General features: G+C 37.6%; 1 protein-coding gene across 4 annotated transcripts in view; it reads right to left on the bottom strand.

Annotated features, from left to right (window-relative positions):
- The window catches only part of LOC145692807 (uncharacterized), a 57,235-nt gene extending 45,711 nt beyond the window's left edge, over nucleotides 1–11,524 (bottom strand). For 2 of the 4 annotated variants that reach the window (XM_081768295.1, XM_081768294.1), the window contains exon 1: nucleotides 10,844–11,524. In XM_081768295.1, coding sequence (XP_081624421.1) covers nucleotides 10,844–11,445 — 602 coding nt within the window. In that variant the 5' untranslated portion in view covers nucleotides 11,446–11,524. The remainder of the gene's footprint in view (nucleotides 1–10,843) is intronic. The other 2 variants (XM_081768293.1, XM_081768292.1) reach the window with 1 other exon arrangement.
- Between the last annotated feature and the right edge of the window lie 9,212 nt (nucleotides 11,525–20,736).

Raw genomic sequence — 20,736 nt, 5'->3', positions numbered from 1 at the left:
GAAGTTTTAGAGTTTCACTTAGGAACATATTGCTCCTAATTGATTCATGCCTCGTGCATCAGTCTTGAGAATGACACCTCACACATGTCACCAGCCATATTTTTCTTTTTCTGAAAAGGGTATTTCTGAACAATGTGGGCGTCCATATCGGGGCTGGAGGATCAAGATCTGCACGAAAGGCATCCCGAACTATTCTAGGTTGTTATAGTATATAAGTACTAAAGTATACAGGGTGTTTCAAAACAACACCGAAAACGTTTGGGACGAGAAGAAAAGACGAAAAGTATAGACAACCTGGGTGCACAAACGCTTCCTTTCGAAGTTATAGGCTACTGAAAACATGAAAAATGACTTTAAAGGTCCATAGTTCCAAAACTATAGGACCTACTGTAGCCGGGTCAAGACTTCACTTAGGAACTAACATGTGCGCTATCCAAAAATGCATGTTTCAGAATCCTAAGGTTACTCACACAACAATTTTTATAGAGACAGTTTGGCTATGGGCATATAATTTAAAGTCATCAACTACCCCTATAAAAATTGTTATGGAAGTACCGCAGTCTTTACCCGACTACGGTACGTCCCATAGTATTGAAGCTATGGACCTATAAAGCTACTTCTTTTTTTACCGGCAGCCATTTCGAAAGGAAGCATTTGTGCACCCAGGTTGGTGTATACTTTTCGTCCTACCTTGCTGCCAGGAATCACCTCCGTTGTCGGTGTTGTTTTGAAACACCCTGTATATTTGCTCACTTCCATTGACGTAAGTTACTAGGTATGAAGAAATATGTCTAAGAGAGGGAAGGTATACCTTTCATATGTATTTAACACTTCTTACTGTTAAGTTCCGTGTACTTCTAATCCGTACTTATGCATTTAAGTACACGTAAATACCACTGAAACAACACCTTTCTGGGAGCATATGGTGGGTAATTGCTTTAAGGGTAATACGGAGAGCACATTACGAGAATCAAGAGCATCTCTCAATCACTTATCTATTACAAAAGACAATCCCCGACCATATTCAATGAACCCTGATCATTTGAGACCTGAGAACAGATTTCTTTAAGTGGAGCAGCAACATTACATGGGATTTTTTTTCTTTCATCAAAAATACAGGACAAAACAAATACAAGCGTCCCTCGCTACAAAAGGAAGCAGTTTTCAACTCGAATTACCAACCAAGAAAGGTGACAGCTCGTTTAATAATATACAAGCATTAGAAACACGTCATAGGTTGTACGTCTACTTGAAGTATCGGTATGAGCAAAACAGTCATTTTATGGGATATAACGTAACGTACGATCTCAAAAGTCATGACTACATACACAATACACGGTAAAAGAATCGCCGAAGCACAAAAATGATCAAAGCACTGCAGAATAGGAACACGCCGGGCACTGAAGCGTACTGTGACGAGACAAAAGAAATCAACGGCCGAGAAAATGATTACATAATTTAATAATCTGCATCTAAACACCCCATGGTCACACAAAAGAATGAGGCGGGAGTAGATAAAACGAGTATGAATGGGCACGTAACTATTAACAAGCCCCTAATAAAAAATACAAATGTGCAAAGGCGACGTGCATAGTGCAACACTCACAAAAACGGGATATTGAAGGATTGGGTGTGTCGTTTTTCTGACAAGTGTTTGGCGAACACCTGAAACGTATTATGTAGATTGTCTCCACCGGGTCAAACATGGTGGCGGCTCTATTATGATCTAGGGTGCTAAATTATGGTATTTAGCAGCCCCCCCTCTCATATTACGCGGTCTGATCATGGAGCAATATATATAGAGGACTCTTGGGTAAACCGTCAACCCGGTACTGCAAACTTTATTGCCGGTCCGGAATGCCAAATTTCAGGATGATAATGTACCCACTCACATCGCTGACCTGTTCAAGAGTGGTTAAGAGAATGCTGATGAGGTTCATCATCTTCCCTGGCTTGTTCAATTCGCAGACCTGACTTTCATCATGCCTCTGTGAAATGCTTTCGAAAACAAAGTTCAGCGACGTCTGTAAACTAAAGGCTCTGCTTCAAATGGCCTCAAATTCCATTTACTACTATTCAGGATTTGTACCTGTCTATTCCATCCTGAATTCAAGCTGTATTGTGTGCTAAAGGTAGAACAATACTATATCAATATAGGATGTTCAAATCTTCACAGGCGTTTCCATTATTTTGACCAATACTTATAATTCGAATTTGGCTTATCTTCGAGAATGGAAAGGTGAGAATATATATATGGTTATACAGCTATGCCATCAATCAAGATTGTGAATTTTAGAAAGCCACAACATATGTCTACTTGTATAGCCAGCCATGCTCGTTCCTGGACACACGAGGCACGTCCACAAAATAAGTGTACTAGGGCCCTCGCGGGAAGAGGGAATTTGTTATTGCTATGTTGGCAGTTTGCCCAAGTGGGCCCAGCCCGATAAAACCCACCGGGTTTTTTCGGGTTGGATCCACGTGAAAAAAACTCACCTGGGTTTTTGAGCTTTTTGCTAGTATATTATCGGTACAACTAAGGTGATCACATTGAAAGTGACTTTTTTATCAGATTTTGGACTTCCCTTGAGCGAATTAGATGCTTTCATGTTAGAGTATACAACAACATTCAATGTTAGACCTATAGGCTATAAAGTACTGAATGGATAAAAAAAAAAGCTCACCTTAGCTTGAGATAATTATAGATCAAATTAATGTATGGATTGTGTTTATAGCCTATTTGAAGTAAAATATGCAATTTTATATTTTAGAAAATACTTTCCGTGAATAGGTGCTCGGCGCCCAGGTGGGACGTCATCCCTCATACATTTGACGAGTTTAAGGCCATAGGTTCCTGTATCACCAGTAAATACATTAGTAAAGCTAATAGTATTATTTCATACATTAGATGGTAACACACGTATTCTTCAGTAAAATTTGATTTTCCAACAACAGTTTAGTTCAGTCTTTAGTTGCTACTCTTCAAATGAGCATTCTGGAGAATCAATACTAGCAATAGCGTAAAAATTCTTCTCAAAATTAAGATCAATTCTTGGAGTTCCAAAGACTATGTAACACTACTATTTGAAGTGCTGAATTTAAACTTTCCGTATTAAAAGAAGTGGCGATATGCAGTAAACAAAGCTGCATTTTCGGGAAAACCTATGAAAAAGTGCTCGAGAAATTCCCGCAATTGAACGCACAAAGCATTGGATGTGAATACTTCAAAAATAAAACTATTTATTTTAAACTGGAAGATATTTAACTTCATTTAAGATATTTACCTTATAAAATGTGAATTCTCTCTGTTAATTGTTTCAAATTCATTTTTGAGAAAGAACCGTCTTGCTAGTGCTAAGGAAATTGCCGTAATTGAACGCGCACAGTATCGGAAGTGAACTTCAACAATAAAACCATTTATTTTACGCTGGAAAATATTTTGCCATATAAGACATTTTGAAACATTTATTTTATAATACATGAATTATATCTTAGTTTTAAATTAATATATTTGAAATTTGGCGAAAGATACTGAGCTCCTGCCTGCACCCCCCCCCCCCCCCCACACACACACACATTAGAGGGTACAACTTTTAGTCTTTTAAGTTTAAATTTTCAGTGTACAAGCACGAGACACACTAAATTTCCTGCATAGATTTTAGTGTCATACCAACGAAAAATTTCAAAATGGATTTTTTTTTCAAAATAGCGGGTATCCAGGCTACAAAGCACACTTTTCGGTCTTTTGAAAACAAATTTTCAGAGTAGAAGCACGAGACACACTAAATTAGCTGTATATGTATTTTGGCAGCGATCAAACGTAAAATTTCAAAATGGCAACCATTTTTCAACTAGCGTGTATCCACGCTACAGGGTGCAATTTTCGGACTTTTAAGTTGGAATTTTGTCGGCAGAAGCAATAGACATTGTAAATTAGCTGTATAGATTTTCTCGTCGATTCAATATAAAATTTGAAAATGCGGTCATTTTTTCAAAACAGTAGTGAACAGAAAATTGTTGCGCCACAATGAAATCTTCAAATATAATTCACATGTTAACCACTTTTACCGCAAAGACATTGAAATATTTCGAAAAATAAATAAATAAAATGGGCCCAGGTGGGTTGGTTTTTACAAACTCTGGCCATGTAGCTTAGCTTCTATCCTTTTTAGTGAGCCCAATCACGGGCCAGAACAACCCAAACTGTGGCCACAGTAACGTCTTCCATGAAAGATGTCGATAAAATTGCCGCCAAGTGCGAGATTCGCAGCGTTATCCGTTACGTCGTTGTTAAGGGAAAATCTTCGTCTGAAGTTTTAAACGAGATCAAATCAATTTATCGCGAAGGAGTTATGAATCATACGAGTGTGCTTAAGTGGTGTCGTGAATTTAAAAACGGTCGTACTGATATGCACGATGAACAAAGGATTCGAAGACCGTTGATTGACTAAATAGCGCATTCCTCTGACTTGGCGCCTTCAGACTCTCATCTGTTCCCCTCCCTGAAGATGCACATGAATGGAAAAAAAAAATCAACTTACGAGGAAGTATAGGTAGAGGGTGACGGGAGACTTCTTTGACCAAGGCATCATAAAAAAAATCCCTCGTCTCACTAAGTGCATCGAGAGGGATGGCGACTGCGTTAAAAATAGTTCACATATGAACTGATGTAACTATGTAAAAGTTTTGTTTTAAAATGTCCGAGTCATATTACAAGACACTCAACATTAAATTTGATCGAAGGAAACTTCGACAAGAACTGAAACAGATTAAACTCAAAAACACTAAGTGTACAGGTAAAACAAAGAAAATGGGTAAAGACTGTCCTTTTTTCGCCTATGCTAATCATAGAAAGTAAACGTGTTCATAAAAGCCAGTATATATATCTATGTAGTTCAAGCACTAAACGTTGTATCTCTGCAAGATGCATGTGAAAAATATTGAAGCATGTCGCATAGAGAACGCCGCAAATCATGACTGCCGATATTCTGCCAGTTTAGCCGGTTCTTCGAACTTGCGATAATTCTAGTAAAATGCACTTTATAATCCAGACTACAGGAATGCTTGTTGATAAGCTTATTAAATCTTCTGTTCACGAAAACAAGAAGTATAATGGTTAATAAAGTGTCTCATACTAAAATTATCGAGACGTTCGAAAAAAAATCTAAATTAGCAGAATATCAACAATTGTGCTTTGTTTGCAGGGCTGTTTATGCGACTTGCTACAATATTTTTTATTATATATGTGTGCTTGTCTATGAGCGCGTGCAGCCGAAGATGTTTACTATCTATCTGTTGAAGGTAAAACAATTGGCTGCCAATATTAAAAAACAGGGATCTTTATGTTTCACAAACCTGGAGAAGACCTTAGCAACACATTGCGATCCCTATCGCCGATGTTTGCTCTTTTCTCCATATGTATACGGATTTGATTTATCGCATTTCCATAGAAACGGGGCAGATCTTTTGTATAAATTGGTGTTTGAGGATAGTTGCTGATACAACGCGAAGTTGATTTTGCAGTTTTAGGCACCTACCGAATCGTTCACTTGTTTTCATAGCAGTATCCTGTGACAACCAAAAATCCCTTCGAGAAACCTGCTTTGCACTGACGGATGAAGTCAGATCGGGTTTTAGCGTTTCGTGGGGTGTATGTTAGGGCTCAAATTTTGCCAATCTGATAGATAAATCCAGGCTTCATCGACTATGGTAACAAATTTAATTTTTCCCGGATAGATCGTGATCCCTTCGGTATGGAGTTTCCAGTTGACTGTGAAACATGAAATAGTATATCAGACGTTGTATAGGAAGGATTATCTCAACCAGTCAACACAACTTTCAAGCTACAGGTGGAGTCACTGTAGTACAACAAGGTCTCTTTCTTTTCCCCTTACTACGTGAACGAAGTGCGGACCCCCAATGCACATCCATTTTCCCTGCTGTTTTCCAATGTGCGTCCCGGAAAATTTCGAATGGAACATTAAAACCGGTTTACTTTGGGGGGCATGATGCACACAAACCACACACATGCAAACTCTCTGCGATATTAGAGGCCTTCGGCTTTCTCTTGCTGTTTGAATCATCTAGATCGGTCGATCCTGAGCACAGGCGAAGGCTTACAATCAGACATGAATAAACGGATGGAAATCATCCTTCTGTATAGGATCCAGCTATAGACCTTTGGTACGGGAGGTGAGCACTGTTCCATGCTTCCACATTTAATCCATGTTAACATCCACAATTCGAAATGCACTTGACTGCATGTTGATAAGTTCTATAGTCAAAAATTGCATAAAGGTAGTCAAGTGTTTACTGTCATATAGTTTATTACAAGTAACATCATGGAATGCCGGGTCACTATTATCATGGGATCCGATCAACCGCGACAGAATCGGTGTAGTTGACACGTGCGAAAAGTATCAAGCAAGATAAAACACCATAGGCCATTAAACTACTTTGTTTCCAAAAGAGCTGGTTACAGGACCTGGAACCTAATAAGGAGCTCCCATTGTGAGTCGAACCTTGTCTCCCGTACCAAAGAAGATAAAGCTAATTATTTAACTACAAAGCAACCATATTAATTACTAAGTAACTGGTGTAATCGGTCAGGTACTTATCGCAAACCAGGGTTTGAAAAAACCCAACCCACCTGGGCCCATGTGGGTTTTTTCGGGTTTTATTGGGTTTTTTCGAAATACTTCAATCTCTTTGGGGTAAAAATGTTAAAATATGATTTACATTTTATGAGTGTCATTGTCACAACTTGTAACAACTTTTTATTCACTGCTGTTTTGAAAAAAGTGCCGCCATTTTTAAATTTTATGCCGCTAAAATATATACAGCTAATTTAGTCCCTTGTGCTTCTACTTTGAAAATTTCAACTTGAAAGACTTAAAATTGCGCTTTGTAGCGTGAATATCAGCAGTGGCACAAATTTGTCTTCAACATTGGGGAGACGGGTAAGACTATATATATATATATATATATATATATATATATATATATATATATATATAATATGCGATGTGCAAAATATTTATGAAGGCGAAAAACAATGCTGGGGAGGATTACCCATGTCGGTCCCGGCGTCCGCCACAGGGGACATAAAATATGACATTATTATTGCTTTATAACTTTAAAATTCGACTGACAACATTGAAAACTGTTTACAAGGGGTGATCCAAATATGATCATTCCCTGTAAACAGTTTTCAATGTTGCCAGTCTAATTTTAAAGTTGTAAAGTAATAATAATATCGTCATATTTTATGTCCCCTGTGTGGGACTCCGGGACAACATGGGCAGGGGAGCAGAGTTGTCTTCAACATTGGGAGGCGGTCAGATTTGAGGCTTATTCTGGGAGGTATCAATTTCATCTCACTTTCCTTTGTGACAGTTGGACACAAATCATCACATTTCTCCCTAAAGACATTTCCAATCGGATTATTGAGAGGGACGGTTCCAAGATTGTAAGGGATATGTCCCCATCATCCCCCCGGGATTTTCGCCAGTGGATATCAGCTATTTTTTTTTTTTTTTTTAAAAAGCGCGCCATTTTGTAATTTTACGTTCGTATGCTGCCAAAATCTAAACAGAAAATTTAGAGTGTCTCTGGTTTGTATCCTGAAAATTTAAAAGACCGAAAGTTGAACACTGTGTGGTAAAGGCACACAAACGAACAAATGTAGATCGAATCATCCTAGGAGTCTCAGTGACGTTCGCCAAATATGAATACCAAATAGCTATATTAATGTAAAACGAAGACATAATTCATCAAAATGTCTCAAATATTTTTCAACGTAAAATAAATGGTCTTATTGTTGAAGTTCACTTTCGATGCTTTGTGCATTCAATTACGGGAATTACCCGAGCACTTGTTGCAAGACCGTTCTTTTCCGAAAATTAATTTAAAACAATTAACAAAGATAGGCCTATAATTCATATTTTATAAAGTAAATGTTTCAAAATGTTTAAAATGAAATGAAATATCCTCCAGCATAAAATAAATAGTTTTATTGTTGAAGTATTCACTTTCGATGCTTTGTGGGTTCAATTGTGGGAATTTCCCGAACACTTCTTTCACGACGGGTTTTCCCTGATAATGCAGCTTGCTTTACTGTACATTGAAACTTCCATTAATACTGAAGTTTGAATGCAGCACTTGAAATAGTAAGCGTTACGTAGTCTTCGGAGCTCCGAGCATTAAGCTTCTTAATTTTGACAAGAAATTTTACGTTATTGCTAGTGTTGATTCTACAGAATGCTTATTTGAAGGCTAGCAACAAATGACTTAACTGTTGTTGTTGGAAAACCAAATTTTACTGAATACTTTTGTTACCATCAAAGGTAAGAAATGATACTAATAGTTTTACTAATGTATTTACATATTTACTGTTAGTACCGGCACCTATGACCTTAAACCCGTCAACGTATGAGGGATAACGTCCCTCGGCGGTGCCGAGTCAGGAAACACACTATTCACGGAAAGTATTTTCTAAAATATAAAATCGCTTACTTTACTTCAAATAGGCTATAAGCATAATCCACACATTAATTTGTTCTACAATTATTCAAGCTAAGGTGAGGGTTTTATTTATTTATTCATTTATTCAGTGCATTTAGAGCTTTATAAAGGTCTTATGTTGAATATTGTTGTCTATCTTAACCTGAAAGCATATAATTCGCCCAAAAAAGTTTAAAATCTGATAAAAATAACTTTCAATGTGATCACCTTAGTTGTACGAATAATACACTAACAAAAAAGTCAAAAACCCAGGTGGGTTTTAAGATGGTTTTTTTCAGGTGGGTCCAACCCGAAAAAACCCGGTGTTTTTTTTCGGGCTGGGCCCACTTGGGCAAACCCTGTCGCAAACCCTTTTCAGAAGCCTATTGCATACAACAGTATGGCAAGAAACTACAATGAAATGGGATAAAAAAAAATGCACGCATTGCTGTATATCGTTTAAATTAACGTTGCTCTATACTGTTGAAACGAATCGCATATTTGTTAGGGGTCATACACTACGCACATATGTAGATGGATGGCACTTAAAATAACTCCCTCCAAATCTATCGACGGATCCGGAACCGGCACTGAGACTTATGAGCCGATGCCAACTCTCGTTCATGTATATACCCACCGTCGCTGACGCGCCTGCCTGTTAGCATTCGTGCATTAAAGGACCACCTAACAGAAGTGGATTCGTCTTTATACACTAGTTTTTATGCCATACGTCCACACTGTATTTATACTCATGACTACACAGTTACAAATAACGAACTGCAATCACTACCAAGTGATTTGGAAGAGAAACGATTGCCCAAAGAGCTCGTTATCAGCTTAAAAAACATCCAACTTTAAGATTTTAGCTCGTTGGTTAAACATGCCTAAATCACATTGTAGATAATATAGTAACAAGTAACTTACTATACAAGAAATTTAATCATTTTAAGATTTTTCTACGTCCTTCACGAAGAGTTAAAATTTCAAGAAAAAAAAGTAAGATTTCTGCTAACAGTTAATGATGCGCTGCAAAAAATATTACTTACCCACTCATAATACTTCAGACAATATATATAACTACCTTCCAATCTATTGAGTGCTAACCAGTGGCCACCTCTTCTCGGAAACACACACACAGGTTTAAGTCCTTTTTCACAATTGGATCTTTACATATTATTCCTCTGACAAAATTTCGTTAATACAAAAATAGTATCTTATTGTGACGAAGAAAATAAGCCTGTGTTTGTCCCTGAGAAGTCTCCGAGCGTTAACACTTCAAGTACGTAAACTATCATTCACGAGCATTGGTGACTACGAGGGGAATTTGTAATACCATAATGGGTTTCATACACTCTCTAAGCGATATGTTACACCTGAAAATGACTACGCTCACGTTTGAACAGATGAAAGGCAAAGTTCTAGAACACAGGTCCCCCTTTCCATTTAGCTGTAATACAATGTGCCCTGCGGGGCTCTAAACCGCCATCACTAGCTAACGCTGGCCCGGCAATACTGTGAATTAAATACCGTATTAAACTTTGGTGCAGAAAAGAACCAACCTTGGTAGTAACCTATTAAGGGGGAAATGTGTTCTAGAACCTTCCCTTTTTCTTTCATATGCAGTGTTTCTCCACTGTCCACGAATAAGCGCATACCCACCGCCGCTGATCCGCCTGCTACATACGGACTCGCGCGTGCCGCCCTGTTGCACTCCTACCACAACTCAGCATCCTCGTGTTTTAGTGGTTGGGCAAGTGTTTATATCTCGAAACCTTATATCCACCAGAAGGAATCCATGCCTGTAAATACCTTTCCGCCGCTAGAGTTAAGAAAGAACTACTAAGGTAGTAAGTTTTCAATTCGTGGTGAAAGAAGTGCAGAAGTGATCAATTTCACTATGCGCCCACAAAACAGAATAGTACGCGCAGCCTGGCAAAATCTGAACAATCGCAATGAGTTCACTCCTCCACAATCGGTGCGGAACCCCATACACTAATGGCGCGCGGGGGAGGCAAATTAAATTCAACAGTTATCACATTAAGTTTTACTGGCGACCGGTACGTGATGTTATTCTGTAGGGCTATGCAATTACACAGGTTCATACGTGTACATATGGTACAGCTATTATTAGAATACTCATGAAACAGGCAACATAACCAAATTACATTTTATTTCTAATTATGAGTCTCGTCATGCTGAACAATACAAAATGTCACTTAAATGTGTTCACATATTTGCAGCATAGCAAATAGCAAAACCGGAAAACTATTATTTCAAAAAAATAAATAAAAATAAAAAACGCTAATTAAACTTAAATTAGTATTATTTTGAAATTACTTACCAATGTTCGACAGTAACTTTCAACTTCCTAGCATTTTCTTTCGCCTTTGTTTTGGCTGCCTCATCGTTCTGAGAATTCGATGCATTCTTTGCTGGACGACCGCGTTTCGTGGTTGATTTAGTTTCTTTGGGTTTGGCTGGTTCCTTTGCAGGTCTCCCTCGCCGTTTTTTCCCAGTTTCTACTTTTGTACTTTCTTCCTCTGGTTCTTTATCTGATTCCTCGTCATTTTCGGCTTCTGCTTCGTCAGCGTCATTGTCTTCGGCTTGTGCTTGAGCAGCTCTTTTTCTGCCTTTCCTTTTAGGTTCTTCTGATTCCTTTACGTCTTCTTCTTCATTTGTTTGCTTCTTATTTTTCGCTGAAGCAGTTTCCTTCTTCTTTCCGCCACGTCCACGACCTTTCTTAGTTTCTTTCGCGTTTTCCTCCGCATGGTTGACATCGGAGCCGGCATCTTCACTGCCTACGCCATCTTTGTTATTTTCTGATGCATTCTCTGTTTCTTGAGAATTTTCTTCTGTATCCTTCACAATTTCCTCTGAATCATTTGTCGTATCTTCTACTTTTGCTGCTGCTTTTGCGCCCTTACCACGTTTTCTTGGAGCCATTTTTCGAACAACGATCTTGAACCACTAACTCTTCACTTCTTATTGCAACTGGATTTTGGCGGTTACGACAGTTTTGCAAACTGCATTTCACATAAGTTCCCGCACATATTGTGATAGATTGTTTCTTTTAAATTGGCATGATGAAAAATATTTGATTGGTTGTTTATTCATCTTAAGTGTATTTTGTAACATCTTCAACTTAAACTAATTTTACTGCTTATATTCTACTATTATTGAATTGTAAGGATAAATAATAAAGATTATTTTGAAATAACTTAGATGGTTAAGAAGTGTTAGCATATTTATTGATAATATAGACTATGTGCTAGTTGGCTAATTGGCTAATAACATTTCACTAGTTGGCTAATTAACATTTTTACAAATAAAAAAATCTATATACTATTGAGAAACTTTTTTTTTAAAAAAAAGATAGAGAGTATATAGGGTAAAATCGAAAAAAAATATGAAAACAAAAATTGGTTTCGGGATTTGATCACGTAATTATTAATTTATACGATTATTCATGCTACAACAGTCATACTGCATAATAACTTATTTCTGGTCAAATATGCATTTTATTTTACCGGTATTTTAAATTTTATCATTAATTAACTTTCAGCGTGAAAACATGTAGCAATTAAAAATTGATTTTTATACTTTACTTGTTTTAGAAATATTTAAAAGAGTTATAATCTTACAGAATATATGAAATTAAGGTATTATATACATAAGCGAAAAGTGCCAAAGTTGAATCGAGTTTATCAGTAAAATTATGGAAATTATACTCTCACAAATAAAAAGGCGCTTAAACTTTTAGAGGTATGTATATGAGCTGGAATCACTGTCACATTTCATCGCAATGCCTTGTGGGAAATCAGCGCCTCGTGTGCGAATCGAGATAGCCTCAACGCGTTCCACATTAAATAATTTTTATTTAATTGAATTTGAAATTAATTACCATTAATACACTTTGAAATAAAGATAGAGAAATTAAAAAGGAATTACGTATTTGATTATCAAGTATATTTGTCTTGTATTTGTTGAGGAACAAATTTTTAATGCAATATCTTTGCGTGTGAGGCTCTTCGTCTGAGATTACGTGCCGGTGGAGTGGAGTGGATGCTGTGTGAAAAGTACGGAGATCAAATCAAAATTGCAAATCAAGAGGGTGTCTTGCAAGAGGGAAATAAGGCGGCATTCGAGCGTTACCTGTAGTCACGTTCGCATAAGACAATTGACCAACACTTAGAATCTTAGCGTATACAGTATCGTATTATTCAATAGTCTTAGTTTCTTCTTCATTCACAAGTTAAACCAGCGTGGTATTTATTGAATTTATATTGGGGTGAAACATAATTCGATCATGAGCTTCGACAGTTAAAATAAAATAAAAGAGAAATCCTATTTTTTTCTCTCTCTAGGGTAGAATTTCATATGAGGCAGAAGTACCGCCGCAAATTTTACATTGATTTTAATATTCATCAATATGTTCTCTCTCCCGATTTCATTTTAATTTCTTTCCAGTATAGACAGGTATAGCTCAAGTGTAATTTAGTGGAGTGGGAGCAATTGCTCCCCTGAGTTCGAGATACAATTTAATCGATAGTATAGATAGTGGCAATACTTTTGGCCTAGTATCATGAAACAGAATCAGATTTACGTATTTGGTGGCTCGGGTATTATCAATGTTGCCTGGCCTCTACTGACTGAAAGTAACACGATTTAGTGAAAGAATTTCAACAAAGCAGGAGTGGGTTAATAGGCGCGGATCCAAGGGGTGGTCTATAGGAACTATAGCCCCCCTTGATCATATCGTGGATCCTACACTGGATATATGTATTCATAAGTTTCAATAATAATAAAGCTATTTTACAAATTGCAAGGCTCCCAGCTGTCCTTTTTTCCTATATTTTGGAAATTTGTGTTTATTTGTCTTATATTTTAATCTTGTCCTATATTTCCTATATTTTTCAGTGATTGAATTTTTAAAAGTGCATGCCAAGGGCAGTTCTAGTGATAATTTAAATTGCTACATATTAGCAATATGCTTAGATGTGTCTTAGCATTATTTTTCTGAGGGACAGTCATTAAGCCTCACTATTACTTTTTTTTTTAAAAAAAATGTTTTTTCCTATCCTCATGGTCAATTTTTTCCTCCCCATCTTTGGTTCTTATGTGCCTATTCTTCTCCAGTGAAGCTTAGCTGAGGAACCTGCCATACTCCAGTTTCTTATAACGCAAGCTGTGTTAGCATTTTCTTTCAGCAGTGTGTGCATCAGTATTGGCTAGGCATTGAGGTATGTTGGTATTCACCAACATATCCCAACGCCTTCCAATATTGCTGTACATAATACGCGTCCTGAAAAACCTGGAAATAAAAGTGTGTCGTGGAAACGCTTTGGAAAACTTATGGAAAGTAGACAAGTTGTGAAAATCCCTGGAATGCCCTGAAAATTATTTATGAACTGTCTATTTATTTGAGTCATTATTTAAAATTATTTATTTGAGTCATTATTCAATACCCTGCGATCAATTCTTTATTTTTAACTTCTTTAACCTGAAAATACTACTTGATTTTATTTATTTATTTGTGGCAGGGATTATTCCTAACTTCTCCGTTTGAAGGGAGCATCTCAAACAGCGTTGCTCTCAAGACGAGAACTGCACTTTCAAACTCGAGAGAAGTAATATAACAATTCTCGGCTTATTTTCGAGACGCGACGAGAGTTTTCTAAAATCGTGGGCAACCCTAGTTCACCAAATCTTACACGGGAAGGTCCCGGCGTAAAATTTCCCGCAAAACGGGAAATTCTCATCATTGGCGGGAATGCGTGAATTTCTGGATGAAAATGGGAAATTCTGTCAACTTTTCTTCCTTTTCATGTCATCTCATTCTCACTCCTTGTCTTTATCCAGTGGCGGATGCAGGGGGCGTTCGGGGCGATTGCCCCTCCCTTCCAGAAGAGGAAGCTTTCTTATATATATATATATATATATATATATATATATATATATATATATATATATATATACAGTGGCGTATTTAGGGGGGGCTTCCGGGCTTAAGCCCCCCGAAATCTTACTTACTATAGTAAAGTATATGAAATATCTTGCAGAATTTTCACATTTTCAGGCAAAGCCCTCCCCGAAAGTTAGCAAAGCCCCCCCGACAGAAAATCGTAAATACGACACTGTGTATATATATATAACCCATCCCAGAGTTTGGAGCTCTTAAAAGTACCTCTAAGTAGCAGTAAACCGTGCCCCCCTCAGAAGTCCGTCCTGATTCCGCCCATGTCTTCATCTCTTTGTACATGGATTGGAAGCGTCTTTAAAGGTCAAAAGAACCAGAACAGTAAGAGAGGTTTATAAACAGCGCCAAATGGAACTGATTGTTAATCGCGCCAATATCTATTTTCTGCAAGAAGAATGGAAGGAGGTGTATGGTCCTTTGCTTACTATATTTGTTATAGGCAGGCATTCACGGAATGTTAGGGTGAAGTAGGGAACTAGGGAAGTAGGGAAGAATATAATAATTGGAAATAGCACACACACACAAAATGTATATTTCTCTTTATACCAAATAAACCACAGATGGAAAATAGAAGGATTGACCTATAATAGATTTATCTTCCTGCAGGAAAAGAAGCACTTCTGATTGATTGATCATAATTATTTGACTTTAATTTGAAATCATTAATAAAATGATTAATTAATTAATCATTAATGATAAATAATTTATTATTAATATTCTTTCTTGGCGGGAAATTTTGCAAGCGATCGGGAAGTTTCAGGGTTTTGGGCGGGAAGTCTGTTATTCTTAATCTCACAACATTGGTTCAAATCTGATTGTCACATAGCACATCTGGTAGAGCATCATGAGAAATGAAAATTAGCAAAATTTAAGATGCTATCGACCAGAAGGGTAGGAGCTACCGGGCTTCAACATTTGAATATCTAAAAACTTATAATCACAGAATTATGTACGTTTAAAGTAAATATCTTGAAAACCGTTAAAGCAACCAAATAAAAGTTGCACAATATAATGAGAACAAAATGCCTATCGAAAACTATAAACAGGGTTGCCATAGGTGAAGCAATGTTGTCAACTCAGCATAAAAATATTTTGTTTGAAATAGTACCATATACAAGTGTACTATTATCACTAAACATAACAGTGAAGTGTAGTGGTACAGTGTTGCACACTGTTGTTGCTACGTGTGCTGAAAATGTACAATAGAGACGTCTGATATATGGCAACAGATGGTAGGGTTGCTGACTGGCCATTTTTCACCGACCTGGCCGGAAATATTGCTGTTATTTTGATTAAAGCCGATGACCGGTACAAACTTCTTACCAGCCCCTTTATGGCCGTTTTTTTTTTAATTCGTATCTAGTTCTAAGCCATTTCCTCTAGTTCAAATTATAGATTTAAAAAAACTAACTTTCATTCTGTAAATCCAAAACTGTCACCTTTCACCATCTATTAACGGTTAATATACTTTTTCATCAGGTTAGATAATTTTATAAAGGTGACAGGGACTGTGTCAGGGAGAATTTAAATTTTACTTGTAAGTAATTTTATACATTTTTTGACAGTAAAAGAAGACTTCTTAAAGCAATTTCCCGTAGTTGAAGAATAAGTTTAAAAAGAATAAATTTAGTTTTCCAAATCCAAAATTGTCACGTGAAGATTAATATACTTTTGTTCATCCGTTTCGATAATTTTAAAGAAGTGGCAGATACTGGTAAAGACAATAAAATGAACAATGCTGATTTCAGTGTCTCATTTATAGCACAGTGTACCTATTAAGCTTATTAGTGAATGTACTAGGATATGGATATGCAGAATATAGATGCTAATGCACTTTTGTTCATGATAGTACATTTCCCTCCCATGGATGGGTCCAAACAGAAATACTTCACACTTACGCGTGTAAGACCAAAAGCATTTCGTGCGATTTAATAGAACATGGGACTAAGACCAAAAGCGTTTAGCGCGATTTAATAGAACATGAGATTAGTACCAAAGCATTGAGCGCGATTTAATAGAACATGGTTCTAAGACCAAAATCATTTAGCGTGATTAATAGAACATGGGACTAAGACCAAAAGCATTTAGCACAACTTTTTATCATAGGTATTCTGCCCTTACTGGCAGGTCACTTGCAGCAGCTGAGAAGCTTCCATGCTATATGGTCCTCCGCTAACCTCTTCGTCTTCACGTATGATCTTTCTGTTTTTAAATCATCCATTAATTGTAGTCTCCTTCGCCCCCTCCCTCTTTTTCCCGCCAACATACCCTCGCTCATGTTACAATTTCTTCTTAGACAATGTTCCAACCAGTTTCTCTTCCTAACAATATCTAAAAGTGTTCTTTTCTCCCCCACCATTTCTAACCCCCATTCATTCGTTTTCCGCTTGACCCAACTAATTCTTTCCAGCCTTCGCCACACCCATATTTCGAATGATTCCAGTAGTTTTTCATCACTTTTACGTAATGTCCACGTTTCTGCCCCATACAGTACAACACTCCACACGAAGCATTTTATGAGTCTTTTTCTCGACTCTCAATTCAAGGTCCCACAAAACCGACTTTTCTTTTTTTTTAAAGGCTTCTTTCGCCATTCCTATCCTTGCTTTTGTTTCACGTTCGCATTTCATGTCATTACTAAGAATACTATCCAGATATCGAAAACTATTCACTTGTTCTATTTTCTCCCCTCTTACTTTTATATTTGACACAGACCCCTTCGTTCTAATCACCATGGCTTTTGTCTTTCTAACATTTATTTTCATCCCATATTCTTCAAAGCCCTTTCTCATTTTTTCTAACATTTTATTGATTTCCTTTTCAGATTCTGCAACAAGCGCCATATCGTCTGCAAATCTTATGCATCTAACCATTCTACCTCCTACCGAAATGCCATCATCATCATGTAGGCTCTTTTTCACTATCTCTTCTAGATAGACATTAAATAGTGTTGGCGAGAGGCAGCATCCTTGTCGAACTCCCCTTCCAATTGCACTCTCTTCCGTCAGTTCTTCCCCTACCCTAGCACTTACTTGTTGGTCATGTATAAGTTTCTTATGAGTCTTCGATCTTTCCATTCCAACCCTATCTTCTTCAGGACTCCCAACAACAATTCCCAATTCAAGCGGTTAAAAGCCTTTTCTAGATCAATAAATACAACATATACCTCTTTCCCCTTTTCTATAAATCTTTCAACGATCGCCCTTAATAATCCAATTGCATCTCCTGTGCCATTACCTCTTCTGAACCCGAACTGCTTCTCCTCAACTTCTTCATTTGTTCTTCCATATAACCTTCTGTTCAGTATTCGGAGCTGAATTTTAGCTGCATGAGATATGAGACTAATAGTTCTATAATCCCCACATCTCTTTGGGTTCGATTTCTTGGCTATCGGAATCATGATAGTCTTCAGGAAGTCTTTTGGCCACTCCCCTGTTTCATGTATTTCATTGCATAGTCAGAACAATTCTTTCTTTCCCTTGTCTCCTATATTTTTAATGAATTCAATTGGTATATTATCTATCCCGGTTGCCTTTCCGTTCCTAATCTCGGATATAGCCTTTTCAAATTCATCCTTTATCATTCTTGCCTACTTCATTTTCTACTTCAACATTTAGGCTACACGGTCTATCTGACCTCATTTCTCTCGCTGACCATCTTCCCATTCTTATTTTCTACTGCCATCATAATACCTCCTTGTTTCCTCCGAAATTCCATAGATTTTACCTCCTTATACATTTCCTCATATTTCACAACTCTTTCTGATACTTCAATGTTCTCGCATTTTCTTTACTAAAACTCTTTCCTCGCTCTGTCTGTTTCTCTCCGTAATTCATTATTTAACTTGCTGTACATCTTTCTGACCTCTTCTGTATCAACCTGTTTCCACGTTTTCCTTTCCCTCATTTTCTGCAACATCTGCACTGTAACCTATGGTTTCTTAGTTGTTTTGTGTTCGCGGTAACCTACTGCTTCTTCTGCAGCCTGTTGTAAGCAAAGTTTAATGTGTTCCCACCGTGCGTTACTATCTGCGCCTATTCTTTCCTCGTTGGAATATTTTTCTTCGAATTTTTCAACGAAAAGATTTCTTATTTCTTCGTTTTGGAGGCTTGCGTCGGGGACGTCACCCTCGGGTCTTGAAACGGGTTTGGGTCATAAATGCCTATAAAGTTTCCTTTTCCCCTATATTCGCAAATGAGCCCCCATCAGTACACTATTGTTAGGTATACTGAATTAGAAACCCCATCTTGCCATCCCCCTTCCTTTTCCTTCCTTTTTTGTCGACTCGATTTAATATATATATATATATATATATATATATATATATATATATATATATATATATATATATATATATATATATATATATATGATTGCATCAGGAATGGAGACCTATCCGAGTTTTGAAAACAAGTAAAAATAAATAAATAAATAAAAATCATATTTTAATTTAAAAGATTTGTAAGAAAGTAGTGATGCGTTTCCATTGGGGTTCAGTATTTCCCATGTATTTTATATATACGATTAAAAAATGTCCCAATCTAATGCCTTGTTAATTCCCACAGCTTCGTAATGTCTCTGTTACTCTTGGATAAAAACATGGAGAATATTCCATGAAAATCCTCCTACCGTAAGGAAACCGTGTTAGACATAAAGTTGGAAACGTGAGTTGTGGCGTTGGAAAGAACAGGGCCCCACATGTTTGGGCTCAGATCCCTTCTATTCGATATAAGATATATTGCGCAGTTCCTTACTGACATGCAGCATCACAGTATTGTCTTGTAATGTTCGGTTGAATAACATTCAGGTAGGACAATAAGGAAACTTACTTTTGTGAACAAAAGCATGGAGAATATGACATGAACATCCTTTGGGGCCCGATTTCTTAGACTTCGGGCCCCAAGCCAGATTTACGACACCGATGTGCTAAGGGGAAACCGACGCTTTCCAATGCAACAACCCACGTCCAAAAACTCTATGCTTCATTGGTGAATAGAAGGGACTCGACCCATGCTTTCTGGGCCCGATGTCTGGTGACATCAGGCCAGGCCGGAAGCTAGCCCAAAAATGTAGGGGGGGGGGCTGAAGTTAGAGGGGCCGATCCAACATTAGTATAGTTCATCACCATATTATAATTCATTTGCAAGCCTACCATGAAAATTTTAAGGGGGTCAGAAAAAAATTAGAGGAGTGCTCGCCCCCTAGATCCCCTGGATACGGGCCTGCAGCAGGCCCCGAGCTCGATTTGTGACATCACTGCTTTGCTCAGGGGACCACGACTTTCCATTCCCATCTCTTACGTCCAAGAACCACACATTTCATTGGTAGATAGGAAGGATCCCATCTCGAAACTTCGGGGCCCGTTTTCTGGCATCACCGCTGTGCTCAGAGGATCATTATTTGTCGCCACCACTAGCATCCAACAACTCCATGTCTAACATGGTTCCCTTACCATAGAAGAATCAGTTCCATGCTCTTTTTATGCTATCGATTGCACATCACATTCTTAATACATGAATTATGGACGAAATTACATTTTCGAGTTAACTTACATGTATTTTTGAGACTTTTTCCTGTCTTTCTTTGTCTTCCCCCATTATTACTTTCTCGTCCAAGAATCCTTCCCAAGCCATCCCCCTCCCGGAGGTTTGAATGGGGGGATATTTTACCTCCGGAACTATATTTTGACTTGCGAAAGACCATTGTACACATGTTCTCTTTTTGCTGCCAGCAAACTAGGGAAAATAGAATGGTGGTTTCCCGTTGCCTTCCACCCCACAGTATCCCAGCCGTTAAAGTCACTCTGACCACGCCTGGGACTAATGTCCAAGTTGCCGTACCAATCACTATGATTTCCACCGACTTGGCTACTGGAGAACTGCTGCCTTCTCCCAGAACACTCTTCGTCTGGCTACTCCATTTAGACCAATTCGGTAGGAGTGGCCCTTCTGGTAGTGAACTACCACCGACAAAGCTCTGAATTTCACTGTAGCATACAACCCTTTCCACTCAACACATAAGTGTCTTCGTAAAGCGCGATTTAATGTTCCGATAAACTGTATATCACTCATGATAGATTGATTTAGATTATTTTAGTTAATTACTAAACCTCGTCAGTGTCAATTGTGTGGTTGCCAAGAGTAAATGAGAGAATAACTGGTGGGTTTATACGAGTGGTGGGCACAAAAACCATTTCAGTTTTTCACCGAAACCGGTTTCAGTTTTCACCGAAACCGGTTATCGGTTTTCTCCAAAAC

Source organism: Thermobia domestica, chromosome 8, assembly GCF_964235325.1.
Source record: "Thermobia domestica chromosome 8, izTheDome1.hap1.1, whole genome shotgun sequence".
Classification (NCBI taxonomy): domain Eukaryota; kingdom Metazoa; phylum Arthropoda; class Insecta; order Zygentoma; family Lepismatidae; genus Thermobia; species Thermobia domestica.
This window is presented reverse-complemented; position numbering and strand designations above follow the sequence as displayed.